Source organism: Rhamphochromis longiceps, linkage group LG18, assembly GCF_057381845.1.
Source record: "Rhamphochromis longiceps isolate RC_006_pf linkage group LG18, R_longiceps_female_GT1.1, whole genome shotgun sequence".
NCBI lineage: Eukaryota > Metazoa > Chordata > Actinopteri > Cichliformes > Cichlidae > Rhamphochromis > Rhamphochromis longiceps.
This window is the reverse complement of record NC_140574.1, coordinates 14,362,984-14,378,767: the sequence shown is the minus strand read 5'-3', so window position 1 is coordinate 14,378,767 and position 15,784 is coordinate 14,362,984. Positions and strand designations below refer to the sequence as shown.

Genomic DNA, 15,784 nt, shown 5'->3' with positions numbered 1-15,784 from the left:
CTCAAGGGGAACTGTAAGCTATTTTTCATTAATGTTTAAGGGGGTTGAATGTGCTATTTTTAATCAGAAATTCAAACTTCACAAAAAATTCAGAGTTGTCAAAATCAGGAATTTGCATGTGTCTGATTATGAAAACTACCACCCCAGTCTTTGTAATAGGTTAGGTTGGGATATGGTATTTGTGGTATTGGTTTATTATTGTCTCAGTTCTTTTCCCCATTTTTTTTAAACAGTTGCTTCATTCCTGTAAATTTCAGACTCATTACTGTAGGAATAAACAACCTCATACATCCAATCAGTCAAATATCAGCATCAGATATCTGGTCAGTCTTATAACTTTAGACTATGTTTAATACATGAAAAGCTTATATAGTAAAATACTGTTTGTACTGAGAGAACAGTCTGCATAGATCATGTGGTTTTGCTATTAGCGTTTTGGTGTCAGTACAGTCACTTCAGCACTTACCTAGTTGCAGTTGTCGTGTCTAAATGATGAGTATCTTCTTGCCTCTTCAGTCGGTGTAGTCCCAGGAGAACCAACTGATGTTGTGGTTACTGAGGCAACTAAAAGTTATGTGGTACTTGCCTGGAAGCCTCCAGCCCAGAGGGGTCATGAAGGAGTCATGTATTACATTGAGAAGGTGAGAAAAACATTCAAAACTGTCCCATAGAAATATATGTGTGTGTGTGTGTGTGTGTGTGTGTGTGTGTGTGTATGTATATATATATATATATATATATATATATATATATATATATATATTAGGGGTGCAACGATACACAAAATTCACGGTTCGGTTCGATACTTTGGTGTCACGGTTCGATATTTTTTCGATACAAAAAAATGTTCATGCCTTTTTAATTTGTCATTTATTAAAATTATAAATATATATTTTAACTCAAAAGTACAGTTTTTAAATTTAACCCTAACCCTTGTGCGTGTTTTTTATTTTGACAGCGAATGCGCACCTGCGGACCACTTATGTGCAGCCCTGGTTATTTAGCTCGTCATATTGCAGCCACAGAAATAATTTTGTCCATGAAACCATAAAGCTGCACTTTCTTTTTGCCTTATAGTCTGATTTGTCATAACTTTTCCGTTTTGTGGTAAGCTTTTCTTTGGCTGTCACTTCTTCACCCTGACCTGTCTTATTTGGCTCAGCAGAACTAAAATATATATCTGTCTGTGAAGGTTCTCAGTCATCCAGGTCATCGTAGTCAAATATAAATCCTGCTGCTTTTACACGCGCACTCACATAAGCTCAGCGATTCTCTGCGCGATCAACCTCTCACATGTTTAAGCTGCGGGAGATTTCACTTGTCATGTTTGCATAGTAAGCTAACGATTAATAAGACGATGTCAGAGGAATTGGTGCGCAAATCATCATCACTCACAGATCAGTGCTGTCGCTCTCTATACACAGTTCGCGCGATTGCAAAGTGAAAGCAAAAAAACAAGCGCAAATTCAAACGCGATTTCAATATGTCACATATTGACAGTGGCTCACCGATGCCAATGACATAATTACCCAGCTACATTTCCGAAAGAATGCAAAAGCATTGACATATATTTTTCCTTCCTACAATAGCCCGACGGGCAGGGCAGAGATAGATTTTGGTAGCCCGACTGAAAAAATTGCTAGCCCCGGGACGTTGGGCTAGCGATATTGCGAGCCCTGTATCTGATTGAGGAATCACTCATCTTTGGAAAAGAGAGTTTATTACAGAGAAATGTCTCTTTCCAAAATAAAAGCTATACTATCCGCTTCTTCTGGGCTATATTCTCAGCAGCATATTAAACAGCTGTCTAAATGACTCGGCTAAAGTTAGTAGCATGCTTGCTTGTTTTTTTTCTGCTTCCACTTGTCTTTGCACTAGGATGATGTCGGCGTAAATGTGCAGTCATATTCGTTGTGTTCCCACTAGTGCTTTCAGGTTAATCTCGTTGAAATGACCTTAACGCCACAACACGGCAAATCTCCGTTAACGAGCTACCGCCGATCGCCCCGTGCATGGGGCTAGACGGCCAACACGTTAACGAGCTAACTGCGCTAACACACTAGTTCCCACCTATGTATTTATTCTTATTGTATTCTAATTTTTGCCTCATAACTTTTGCACTGTCCACTTCCTGCTGTGACAAAACAAATTTCCCACGTGTGGGACTAATAAAGGTTATCTTATCTTATCTTATGTAATTGAGCATTGCATGGCACATCCAACATACTGTTTTACTTTAGTCCATGACTCGCTTACCTTCAGGGTCATACGTCACATGAAAACCAAAATAATTCCAAACGCCAGATCTGAATGAGAGTGGGGGAGGTCCATGTTGTAAGGAGAGCTTAACTTCTGTCTCGCTAGCTTTCCCTGCGCTCTTCCTTCTGACGATGCTGTCTGTGAGCGCTCAGTGGATCTGCGTTCGACTACTCCGCCTAGGCTGCACTGTCGACCCTAGGCGGAGTAGTCGAACGCAGATTCACTGAGTGCTCAACACAGACAGCATTGTCAGAAGGAAAGTTGATAAAAGAAATTACAAATGTTGTATTGTTCGATACATATGCGTACCGAACCGAAAGCACTGTATCGAACGGTTCAATATCGATACGAATATCGTTGCACCCCTAATATATATATATATATATATATATATATATATATATATATATATATATATATATATATATATATATATATATATATATATATATATATATATATATATATATATATATATATATATATATATATATATATATATATATATATATGAGTCAAACTACTGGACTGATGAGAAGAATCAGTTATATCGTTTGTTATATTTAAAATCATTATGGCAAATAAAACAAAGTTTCTAATCACTTAGCTAAGTCTTAACTCTTCTCCTTTGACGCTCTTAAACTATTTACTGCTGATAGCTACAACAATTTAACTTGTAAATGTGAGGGGTCAACATATTTTGCAGAGACAATGCAAAATGAAAGCTCCACAGTAAATACACCAGTGTAAAAATGCTCGTTTCTAATTGATTTCCTTTGGTCATACAGTGCATTATGCAAAACAAACAATAATGCAAAAGAAAACTGAAAACAAAATGATGTTTATATTTTACCTGAATTCCCCATAATTTGTCTCTAAACAAATACAATGACAAAGACCTACAGACTTATTATTAGAATAGTGATATGTGAAAGCAAGCATATGGGGACATTATATAAATAATCATACCTCACCTGTTTCATATAGTCAAATTTCATATCTGTTTCAGTCTCTAACATTTCTCTGGTTCTTTGTCAACTGCAGCGTATTTCTGGCACTGACACCTGGCAGAGGGTGAACACTGGTATACCAGTCAAATCTCCTCGCTTTGCCCTGTTTGACCTGGCGGAGGGTAAATCTTACAGCTTCCGTGTACGCTGCTGCAACTCTGCCGGCGTGGGTGAAGCCTCTGAATCCACAGGAGAAGTCATAGTTGGAGATAAACTGGGTGAGCTGGCAAACCAAGTGTGTCAAAACTAATGCTGCATATAAAAAGACCTGCTCAGGACTGAATAATAGTAGCTCTAAAATCACAATGTCACTGGTTTATTTTACAGTCTGCTGCAGCGCCTTTCTGCATTATAGGATGTTCTGTGTTTTCCTTTTCCTCTAACAGACCTGCCATCAGCTCCAGGCAACCCGGTTGCCACCAGGAACACTGACACATCTGTGGTGGTTTCCTGGGGGGCCTCCAAGGATGTGCAACACTTGGTGGGCTACTATATTGAATGCAGTGTGGTGGGCACAGATGTCTGGATGCCTTGCAACAATAAGCCTGTTAGGCAGACCAGGTGGGCAGGTTTAAAGGTGCAATTAATGCATGCTCTAAGACATGGAGGATACTGATTTTTCCATGTAAATATGTCATCTTTTTATGTCTTGTTTATAATACTTCCACAGGAATTAAGAGGATAAGTAGCAGTCAAGTGCTGCTAATAAAATGCACTTGATTAACTGAACATGAGAAAGTGTAACCACCTCTATAAAAGCAGATGTTTTGCCAGTTTACTGATCTGAAGCATTCAGGTGTGTGTTAAGACAACGCTACAATCTTTCCAGGAGTGGATATCCAGCACAATCACTCCAGAGCTACATCTCAAACCCTACATGTCTAAGTTTCCATATTAAACGTTAAAGTTCATGACAGTATCACTAGAAAAAGGATGAGCAAGTATGGCTTGTTTGAAAGGGTTGCAAGCCTCTTCTCTCCAAAAAGAACATGGCAGCATGGCTTAGATGTATTGCATCTGAACAAACCACAAGACTCCTTTGGACAAAAACAATCTCCTTTGGACTGATGAACCTAAGTGGAGACGTTTGACCATAAATGCAGAGCTCCACATCTCTAGAAAACCAAGCACATGGTGCCAGAATAAACTAATTATCCCAACTCTTAATATGTTGGAGGTTTAATGATTTAGGTTGGATTTGTACCCACAGACCTGAGCACCTTGCAGTCACTGAGTTAAAGCTTGGCTGAAATTGAGTCATGCAACAGGATGATCCCAGTGGTAAACAAAGAATCAAGGTGTTGCAATGGCCCAGTTAAAGTCCAGACCTCAACCTGAGTGAAGTGATGTGGCAGGACCTTCAGAGAGCTGTTTATCATCATCATCGTCATCATAGTAGTAATAACAATAAAATATAAATAAAAGAAATAGTAAAAAAAAGGTCAGTTACCCACTGAGGTCAAAGGCCAGCAAATAAAAATAGGTTTTTAATCTGGATTTAGCAAGAAGGTCCTGACTTCGAGTTTGTTATTGTTTTGTTTTGTTTAAAAAAAAAAAAAAAAAAAAAGCAATGTAACTTGAATGGCTTAAAGTATTTTGTATCAAAATCAACCTTTTGTGATATTACAAAAGATCCCACCTATTGATTAATACTAATGAATCTCTTTTTTCTGTTTAGGTTTGTGTGTCATGGCCTGATTACTGGTGCAAACTACGTGTTTAAAGTGAAGGCAGTAAATGCTGCTGGATACAGCCAGAGCTCCCCCAATTCTGACGCTGTAGTTGTACAGGCTGCCATCTGTAAGTGTCATAATTCTTTCTCATTGTTCACTTTGCCCGCAGTATTCAGTTCTTTCCCCCCTTTGTCCCCCCTTATCCACGTATAGTCTTTCACCACTCCTAACTCAAAATCCTCTTTATGTTTTTTTATTTACTTGCTGAGATTTTATTCTCATACAATTAATCTACCAGATATTTGCCTGTAAATCTCATGTGTTAATGAGTTATGTCTTGATGCCTGTTTAATAAGAAAATCCCAGAAAGTTGATTCTGTCCATTGGAACGCAACATTTTCAGTGGGAAAAACATTTCATCACTTATCCAAATTACTCAGCTGATTGCAGGTTTCCCCTACATTATAAGCAGTACATTTAAGTTTAAGTGTGCGTGTTAGTCCTCATAGGGAAATAGTTCCTCTGCATTTAACCCATTCACCCAGTGAAGCAGTGGGCAGCTACCAATGCAGCGCCCGGGGAGCAGTGTGTAGGGACGGTACCTTGCTCAGGGGTACCTCAGGGTAGCCGTTCAGTGGAGTCGAACCCCCGACCTTCCGATCATGGGGCCACCACTCTACCTACTGAGCTATCCCTGCCCATTTGCAATATGACCAAAACTAGCACTGTTACCTGAAAACAATAAGCTCAGTTTCATGATCTGCTATGACCATTACTCAGTGGCCATGAGTACTGTACAAAGAGACTCTTGTACTCTCGGGGGAAACCTGCAGTCAGCTGAGACTGAAGAAGTCCCTTGGATGAGTTATTAAAGGTTATGAATTATATGTTTATAAAAGTGCAGTTGATAACTTGCATGTGCCTGCATGACAGTCTCATTGCTACCACTATATTTGGAAACTTTCCCATCCTTTAACTTTTGTATTTACATATTTTTTTGTGGCTTGGTTAAACCAGTCAGGTCATGTTTTACAATGTTTCTAATTCGTGTGAAGGGTTTGAGGGTTTAAGCATGTAAGTTTAATTTTGCTTGAGTTCTGCTGTTTGATAACTCTTTAGGGGTGCCTGTTAGTGCCTGGCCAAGATGAAGACTAAACTATTGTGTTCTTAAAGAGCATGATCTTAATGAGTTCTGGCTTTGAAGAATTTCTTAGTGTGAAAGTTTCACAGCTGCTTGCGTTTAGTGTAAGTATTTCTTTTTCCATTATTGTGATACTAAATAACAAATGTGTGTTTCTTGTGTGTGTAATGCAGCTGCATGTATGATGTTCATCTGTACCGTCGTAGCTAACATGATATTTTAACACTGATTACCACTAACACCTGTATGATACTTGGCTAATGCTAGTCTGTATGAAATTGTGTGCAATTATTAATTTTCCATGTAATAATTTGGGTTTTAATATTTCAGTGTTAACTGTTTTGACTCGCTTACTCACATTTTTTCTCACAATTAAAACTGACCGGCCTGTTTACTCTCATCACAGCCGTACCTGGTAAGCCCACCGGTGTGACCCTGCAGGAGGCCTTCAAGGACTACATGGTCCTGGGCTGGAACGCGCCTGCTAACAACGGAGGAGCTGACATCAGGGGCTATTTTGTGGACTACAGAACCGTAAAGGGAGGCGTTGCTGGAAAATGGCATGAAATGAACCACCAGGCACTGACTACAACTTCCTATAAAGTAAGTTTCAAGTTCCTTCAGCCTCACATTCATAAAACATAAAATGTTATCACTGCATGTAATGAAGCTGGCAGGCACTTTTTAGTCTCTAACTATTTGCATTTGTTTCTTTTAGGCGGAGAACCTGAAGGAGAGGCTCTTTTATCAGTTTCAAGTCCGAGCAGTGAACATGGCTGGTGTGAGTAAACCCTCTCTGCCCAGTGCACCTCTGGAGTGCAAAGAATGGACCATTACTGTCCCAGGTATCACTGACCACATGTTCACCGAAACACAGAAAATTGAGCTGGTAGATATTAGTAACAGAGGGGTTAAACCAATAACTGACTATCCACTGAAAGGAAAAACTTATGTAAGGGGGTTACTAAAAGTTAAAGCATTTTTAATCAGTGACCTGACCAAGAATAATATGGAAATGATAACTAATAATCACACACTGTCACACACTACAATTAAGTGAAAAAACATCCATATCATATGCTACCAGATATCTAGGACAAAATATTTATATTTTCTGGGTAACTTCAGCGTACTTTTAAGAGCAGCCACACTGATTAAAAGTGCTATTCTCTTTATCTAGCAGAAATGGTTATCTGGAAGGTTTTTTTTTTAGTTGTGCTATGTCCAATGTTTTACAAGACAGAGACTGATGCAAAATTGCTTAGACAACAGTCAGTTAAATCACTTTATATTGCTTTCAGTTCTCAGCATTATAATTTGGTGCTAAGCCAGGTTTTTGTCTATATAATTAGACCTTAGCCCCTGATATTAATTATTTAAACACTTTTATCTTTAAGGTGTTCCTGTTGGTCTTCATGTACTGGAGGTCCGTGACACCTCTGTGGTGGTCCTGTGGGAGCCACCGGTGTTTGATGGTCGCTCGCCTGTCAATGGCTACTACTTGGACGTCAAGGAGGCCTCTGCTGGTGAGGAATGCTGGAAAGGTGTTCATGAAAAGGTCAACAAGATGAAATACATGAAGGTGAGGAAGATGCATATAATTCAGTTTGAATAAAATTGGTTCATTAATATCTTAATGTCAAATACGACGTGTGAAATACTGGTTTTAATAGTTGGTGGTTGGACTCTTTCTTACCCCTGCCTGTTATGTGCTAAATCAGGTGACTGGACTGAAGGGTGGCGCATCCTATGTGTTCCACGTGCGTGCTCAAAATCTTGCTGGAGTTGGAAAGCCCTCTGCAGTCTTAGGTCCAATCCTGGCCCAGACTCGCCCTGGTGAGTGAGACTGTTATGTAACTGATGCAGTCAGTCACAGAGTGTTCCTATCCAGTCTTAAAAAAATGTGGAAAATTTGTCCTCACACATGACTTGACATTCTTTTGCAGTTCTACACTGATGGCCAGGCTTTTTATTTTGATGATTTACTCTTTTAATGACTAAAATTCTGAGTTTGAGGACTGAAAATACTAATATCGAGGATCCTCTCACCATTTAATATCTCTCCCTTAGGCACCAAAGAGATTTACGTGGATGTTGATGATGACGGTGTGATTTCCATGGTCTTTGAGTGCTCTGAGATGATGGAGGGCTCTGAGTTTGTTTGGTCCAAGAACTACAAAGAGATCACAGACACCTCTCGTCTGACTATTATCAGTGAACGGGGAAAGTAAGTACACATTATGTACCACTAATGAATAGAATAGAATAGAATAGAATAGAATAATCCTTTAATTGTCCCACAAGGGGAAATGTTCACTACCACCATTTTCCCCCAGCATTAGAATCCATGTCACCAGATGATATCAGCTAAAAAGAGAAAAAATGTCCCCACTCTCCTCCCTTGCTGTGTCATCATCTGCAGATCCAGAGCTATCTTCAATAGTCCCTCTCTGGAGGATCTGGGTACCTTCTCCTGTGTAGTCACCAACACTGACGGCATTTCCTCCAGCTACACGCTCACTGAGGAGGGTGAGACGCCCTTTGAAGGCTGTCTCAGATTACATGGTGCAGTACTTCTGTCGGTTTACAGAGGTCATGACATTCATCCATTTTGTTGTTCTTTTCTTAATTGACAGGTCTCAAGCGTCTTCTGGACATCAGCCATGATCACAAGTTCCCTGGTGAATATTGGGACAAAGCACAGATGTTACCAAGACCAGAATTTCAGTTTTATTTAGTAATAAATGTAGATGTTGGTTTAAATATGGTTTGAAAATGACTTCTTTTCTCAAACAAATGCAGCCTACAAGCCTGTTTTTAACTCTGTTATTGCTGATACCCACTGTGACTTTATGCCCTACATCTATACCTACATGCAATAATCCTAAAGAAAATAGAAGTTGTTCTGCAAGAGCTTTAATAAATCTGGTGCTCTCTAGTTATTCCCTTTAAGAACGAAATGGCTATGGAGCTGCTCGAGAAGGGTCGCGTGCGATTCTGGACTCAGGTGGAGAAATGCACTTCTGACTGCCAAGTGGAGTATGTCTTCAACGATGTTATCATTTCTCAGGGAAAGGTAGGAATAATGCTGCAATAATAATGCCGACACCTCCCCCCCCAGTTTTAAATTGAACGTAACCTTACTGCTGATGGATCAGAGGTTTTCTGTTTGCCTCACTGTTTTCAGAAATACATAATGAACTTCGACAAGTCCAGCGGTATTATTGAAATGTTCATGGACTCTTTGGAAGTCACAGATGAGGGGACGTTCACCTTTAACCTGGTGGATGGCAAAGCTAAGGGTACAACCAGTCTGGTGCTAATTGGAGATGGTAAGCAGCTTTAATGGCTAATACAGTTTTGACTTCCATTTTGATATAATAATAACTTGGATTAGCCTAACTTATAACTTTAAGGACTGACAAAATGGCATAAAAGTACTGAGCAGTTAAGACGAAGTCAAGAGAACAGCATGAAAATGAAGGCTGTAAAAATACACAATGCAAATGTCAGTGTAAATATAGACTTCTCCCAGTCTGCTAGGTGTATCGCCAGTGCTGCAGTTTAATTATGTATCCATTGAGGGGCAGCAGAAGGCAACGTTTACTTACAGTTGTCCCTTTTCATTTTGTTATGGCACGCATTTTCTAATACACTTGTGAGTGAATGAAGTGAAAAATAAGGGTTTAATCTGTTTTTTAGCATTTACGTTTCTCTTTGTCCAGAATTCAGGGAGCTTCAAAAGAAGTCAGAATTTGCGAGGGCAGAATGGGTCAGGAAACAAGGTAAGAAATCTCACGCCTCTTCAAGTAAGCCTAATGATAATTAAACAAATAATTTTTTTTGTGTAATCATTCCATTTATTTTCAGGTCCTCACTTTGTCGAGTACCTTGACTTCAGTGTTACCCCTGAATGTGATGTACTGCTGAAATGCAAGGTAATAGAAACGAATGTGAATAATTACAGCGCTGTTGATATTTCTTCAGAGATGGAGCATATAGGTAAAGCGACTCCTTCCTGTCTCTCTCTTTGTTTCATAGATTGGAAATGTCAGATCAGAGACTGAGATCACTTGGTCTAAGGACTGCATTGAGATTGCAGAGGATGATGAGGATGCTAAGAAAATCGAGAGGCAGGACGGCGAGCTGACCTTTAATATCGGAAAGGTCAGCCATTAGATGGAGGCCGTATGTTGCGAGGAGTTGTGAGCTTATGAGTAAAGAGCTATCAGGAGTGCTGATGCAGCTCTGCTTCCATTGTACAGCCTTACCAGATGCTGCGCTGTCTACCAGCCCTCTCTGACACATACATTCATAAATGATGAAACACTATGGAAAATATTCACCTTCCCAGGTTGTAGTAGAGTGCTGGAGTCAGCACATTAGCGTGTTCCCTGTGGGGATCTGAATAGATGCAGTGGGTACCGAAACTGCTACAATTAATGCTTTCTCTGAATTTTCATACTTGGAGACTCGGCGATCGTATTTATACCCACGTAATTCCATTGTACATGTCATGCGCTTTTAACTCATTCATTTCATTCTAACAATAATCAATATAACTTCTCTGGCAACCTTACATGCACAAAAAAGAAAAGAAAAAAACTCTTTTTGATAGAATTTTGATCTGGTTTGACGCTAAGGGCCCAGTGCCAGGGAAGCTACATTGATATTTCATTGAGACTGTGTAAGCATTACTCATTAGAAGAGGGTCGGTGTCATTGCATGAGCTCCTGTCAGCTGCATTTGCAATAACTGGCTTATCTGTCTAATTCACAGTGGGTTATTAAGCAAGAGAAACAGAAAGAAAAAAAGAAAAAACCACCTGCAGAGGACGTTCCCCCGCCACCAAGACCTAAAGTCTGGACATAATCTTTCTGCCATAAGTTGATACCTGATTTCTCCATGTGTCCTCCTTGTCTTCCCATATCCATGTTTTTCTCTGTCCTTTCCATGTTTTCCCTTTAACGCCTGCAGCATCACGGGCGGGAGAAAAGCTTGCCTTTTCGGTTTACTTGGTCCCTGTCTGGCTATTTGACTGTCTTTTATCTGTCCCAAAAATAATATTGCACTCCCCTCACTTTGAGGTTAAGGGGATTTCATTATTGCTTCAAGGATACTTATGTGACTTTTAATTTGAATTTTAGATCTCCAAGCACGACGCGGGTGTTTACGAGGTCTTCCTGAGGGATGAGAGAGGCAAAGATAAGAGCACCTTCAGTCTGACAGATGCAGGTAGTCTCCCTCAGAAATTTTAGGAGCTGAAAATCAAGTGGAAAAGTGGAAATGAGTGCTGCGGAAAAGCAAAAGTAATATCAGCGAATGTGACATTAATTGCTGTCGTCATGCTTTTCCCCAGGATACCAAGCTGTAATGAATGAGCTGTTCAGGGTTATTGGTGAGTCATTAAAATTCACACTTACCAGGCAGTAATGAAGCACAACACATAGACCACGCACTAAAGAGGCCCACAGAAAGAAGCAGAATGTGCCTATTCAAAGTATTTTTCCTGAGAACGAACAATTAACATCTAAATATTTCATGCTTTACTGCATACCATTATCCGATATTAGCTCCAAGAGATGCAAATAAGTGCCTGTCTTTGCTCTTTTCTCCCTACAGCTAACTCTTCCAGCGAAATCAAAGTTCTCAGTACCGAGCATGGCATCGTCCTCTACTCCACGGTCACATATTACCATGAGGACCTGCGTGTTGGTTGGCTCCACAAGTATGTGAAATTGTCCTGGTTTGCAATCTTTTATTTTATTTTAAGACTCATTCACTTATAAAATACACAAAGCAATACTATCATGAAGCTACATTTAAAATCAAATGCAGCTGATAACAGTCTTTGACCTTGACTCTCAGAGGTGTCCAATTAGATTGATGTCATACTGTTATCGACACTGTGCAAAATTATCTGACCAGCATTGTAAAATGTTGCTTATAACCATACAGTCTGTACATGAAATTATGAGGTAAACCTCTTAGTGCGTGATAAATGCATGTGTAAATGATTCAAGTTCATTCTAAGGAGCTTGGAAAGAAAAGCGTCTGGACTTCTTTAAGTTGCTTGAAGACGTTTCACCTCTCATCCATCATTCAAGTTAATTCAAAAAACAACATTTTTATCTGCAGAATTTTTGCTAATCACTTTTACATAAAGACAAAATAAGTCATTAAAAAATAGGCAAAACTACCTCAAAACATAAACACAATTTGAAACAGACAACAGATGTTTGAACTGATTTTTTTTGTATCGGAAGGATCTGTGCGGTAAAGTCTCTTTGTGGGCAGAACTGAAAAAGTGGTTTTGCATATAAAACCTCAAGCTAAATGTTCTCACCATCACCATCTTGGCGCAGACTGGATTCAAACCCAGGACCTTCTTGCTGTGAGGTGCCAATACTAACTACTGTGCTGCCCTTCAGGCTTAAGTGGAACTGTACAGTACAACTGTCCTTTTGTAGCCACCAGGGTTGCCCCCTGGTGGCTATTAAAAAGAATGGATATAAAAAGCACTTCCACAGTTGGCTTTGCTTTTCCGACCCAGCAGCTACATCTATCTTTTATACTGTCCATAATCCTCACTGGGGGAAGTGATGCGGAAGGAGCTGCAAGACAGCCATAACAAGACCTGGCTGAATTCTCTAAATCCTTAGGAAAGGTGCTCTAGGGCTTCCTTCATTAATTCCTTTTGTGTGAGATACTGTGGAGAATCCTGCATGAAAGGAAAGAAGATAAAGCTGTCTCACAGTCAGCTGCATGTTTTTTCTTTTATTAGAGGCTTAAGGACAGCCAAGCTGCTGATAGTGAGGAGATGTATTTCCACATCTGAAAATTGTTGTAGTTACAATTTTCCGATTGTAACTACAACAATCTGAAACGTTGTGAGATTAGAATTTGAGAATTGGATGACTGCTGTAAAATGGGTTCACCTGTTGTACTTGATGTTAGTTGATATTAATTGTATGCTTATCTGCAACTCGTGAACTATTATTTCTCCCCCAGAACAAAGTCGAGTTTTCGTAACAAATGTAACCACACCGACCAGTCAAATAAGCACTGCAAGTACCACTTTATTGACACCGTGTCACGTTTCAGAAATGTTCATTTTATTTAAATATTGTTTCAATTAAAATCTGTAAAGTTTGGTTAACATAGTCTCCATGCCACAGTTAGCTAAGCCAATTACATTTAGCGTAATATTTATTCATAATTTCAGCTATTTCAACTAATTTCTCTGTATTACCTATTGCTTTTAGAATTAACATGAATCTAGCCATCCATATATATCTCTTCCAGCATTCATCTACATATTGTAACAGTTAAATTAATTGCTTTCATGAAATTCTTTAACACTTCTCTGCTTTTTTGTACTGTAGTTGTCATTACTACTTGTGTAAAGTATCACAATAGTAGTCATGGTACTGTTTTTTGTATAAGACCTTCAAAGCTGGTCTGTGCACTATGGCAACACTTTTTGCATATCTGAGACCTGCAGTACACAACATGAGGTAATATTGTGCCATTCGAAAATCAAATTGAAAATGAAACAGTAAAAAAAATGGCTAAAACCATCAGCTCTCTTGTTGATGTTCATGATTATATATGTATAGATGGGGATAAAATCTTGCCACATGTGACATTTAAATAACAAAACAAAACAGGGATTATTATGCAAGATTGAAGTGTCTGCTGCAAGTATTGCTCCGTACTTGAGTCATATTCCTTGGTGTACTGGATTGTATACATTTTCATTTCAATAAATTAGGAGTCAGGCATTGTTTGATGTCTGTGTTCTTGATTCCTTCACCAGAGACGGCAAAATTGCTGCTTCAGAGAGAGTTAAGTCCGGAGTCACAGGAGACCAGCTTTGGCTTAAGATCAATGAGCCTACTGAGAAGGACAAGGGCAAATACAGCATGGACATCTTTGATGGCAAGGACGGTGTAAAGAGAGCCTTTGATCTGACTGGCCAGGGTGGGTAAAAGTTTTAAAGTCAAAAGGAGCAAGACGCTTCAGGCGCAGAAAGAACCACATCCTGTTAACTTTGTCTATCTTTTGTGCTTATGTAACTAAATTATGATTGGTGATTTGTCCTGGTGCAGCATGGGAAGAGGCATTTGAAGAATTCCAAAGGCTCAAGTAAGTAAACAAACTCATCTGACTCCATCCTTCTTTTGTGTAATTCAGCTTTTCTGTCTGAAGAGGATGTTTACAGAAATAAAGAGCAGCAACCATCACAAACTCAAAATAGACATGAGGGCTGTTTTGGATGCACTCAAAATACATTTGCCGGTAGTGAACATACTTAGAAATAACTACGATACCATTTTAGAAAGCTTCTGACAATGTCTGTGTCCTTCCTTCCTCCCTTAGAGCTGCAGCAATCGCTGAGAGAAGTAAGTGCCTATTTATTCTCTGGTTTCTCCCGAGGGACACCACTCTATGAAATTATGTAACATCTTTTGGGATATCGCTTAAATTTTAACTTGGATATAGCGTGGTTAAAGGATAGATCTCCTCTGTAGCTGAAATATGAAAGTGAACAAAGGAAATTTCCAGCTAAAACACACTTCACTACACCACTGAAAAATGCAGCATTGGTGAGTATAATGCTCACGAGCTCTCCTTGATGTTTGACACTTGCACCTGTATTTCCTGTTTAGACCGTGCTCGTGTTGTTGGAGGCTTGCCAGATGTGGTTGCAATCCAAGAGGGCAAGGTAAATAAACAATTTTTCACTCTATTCATGAAGAGTGTCACTCTCTTATTCTTTCTGTTCTCTCTTAGTTTGTGTTATTCTATGAGTGTGTCTTACCTCTAAAATCTGATAAGCTCTCTTGTTGCATATGTGTGACACCCATCAATCCCCTGCCAACTTATATTTACTCGTTAGTCCCTGAACCTAACTGGCAACGTTTGGGGCGAGCCTGTACCTGAGGTGTCCTGGACGAAGAACGAAAAGGTGCTGGTATCTGACGACCACTACAAACTCAAGTTTGAGCACAACAAGTTCGCCAGTATCACAATCGCCGCCGTCTCCACGGCTGACTCTGGCAAATACGCCCTTGTGGTGAAGAACAAGTATGGCACAGAGGCCGGCGAGTTCACCGTCAGCGTGTACAACCCAGAGGAAGAGGAGAGCAAGGAGGAGAAGAAAGACTAAAGGATGACACAGCGTAATGACACAAGGAAGATTAACAACAGGGCAGTCTCCAAAGTATTTTACCCCGGCATGTGCCGGTGCAACACAGCAAATAAATAAATAAATCATGAATTTAAAAAAAACAATCATGGGTTAAAGAGTTTCGGGCATTTCTTATTAAGGATAGGGTTATGAATGTGAAACAGAATAACTGTTTGCTTGCAGTTTGTGCTTGATGTGTCATGTTTGGGGGATATTTGACTTGACAATTTTATTTTGAAAACAGCTTGAAGACCTCCAAAAGCAAAACACTCTATTCTGATCATTTAAAGTTTTACATTTAAGTAATTTTAGGCATTTCAGACCACATCACTTTGGGTTTTCCCCACTGTAAACAAAAAAAAAGGAAAATATTATGTCATTAACTTTATACCAGCTATTGCAATCAACTTATAAAGTGATATGATGGCTAAAACTGTGTGTGTATGTTATGTCTGTACAGCTTGCGAGCTACAAGTCAGTGATCACATCTGTTTGTAGGAGAGGTGGA

The 15,784-nt window shown here is 39.5% G+C and overlaps 1 protein-coding gene across 3 annotated transcripts in view; it reads left to right on the top strand.

The window, feature by feature from the left end:
* myom1a (myomesin 1a (skelemin)) overlaps positions 1-15,713 on the top strand; it is a 27,659-nt gene extending 11,946 nt beyond the window's left edge. For 2 of the 3 annotated variants that reach the window (XM_085388371.1, XM_085388373.1), the window contains 25 exons: positions 517-641; positions 3,304-3,487; positions 3,656-3,830; positions 4,948-5,069; positions 6,490-6,686; positions 6,802-6,928; positions 7,481-7,665; positions 7,805-7,919; positions 8,154-8,310; positions 8,506-8,612; positions 8,720-8,764; positions 9,023-9,159; positions 9,271-9,415; positions 9,809-9,868; positions 9,954-10,021; positions 10,125-10,250; positions 10,863-10,943; positions 11,231-11,318; positions 11,443-11,481; positions 11,706-11,811; positions 13,903-14,066; positions 14,195-14,231; positions 14,466-14,488; positions 14,756-14,811; positions 14,986-15,713. In XM_085388371.1, the coding sequence (XP_085244497.1) occupies positions 517-641; positions 3,304-3,487; positions 3,656-3,830; positions 4,948-5,069; positions 6,490-6,686; positions 6,802-6,928; positions 7,481-7,665; positions 7,805-7,919; positions 8,154-8,310; positions 8,506-8,612; positions 8,720-8,764; positions 9,023-9,159; positions 9,271-9,415; positions 9,809-9,868; positions 9,954-10,021; positions 10,125-10,250; positions 10,863-10,943; positions 11,231-11,318; positions 11,443-11,481; positions 11,706-11,811; positions 13,903-14,066; positions 14,195-14,231; positions 14,466-14,488; positions 14,756-14,811; positions 14,986-15,255 (2,939 nt within the window). In that variant the 3' untranslated portion in view covers positions 15,256-15,713. The remainder of the gene's footprint in view (positions 1-516; positions 642-3,303; positions 3,488-3,655; positions 3,831-4,947; positions 5,070-6,489; positions 6,687-6,801; positions 6,929-7,480; positions 7,666-7,804; positions 7,920-8,153; positions 8,311-8,505; positions 8,613-8,719; positions 8,765-9,022; positions 9,160-9,270; positions 9,416-9,808; positions 9,869-9,953; positions 10,022-10,124; positions 10,251-10,862; positions 10,944-11,230; positions 11,319-11,442; positions 11,482-11,705; positions 11,812-13,902; positions 14,067-14,194; positions 14,232-14,465; positions 14,489-14,755; positions 14,812-14,985) is intronic. The other variant, XM_085388372.1, reaches the window with a different exon arrangement.
* The last annotated feature ends 71 nt before the right edge of the window (positions 15,714-15,784 follow it).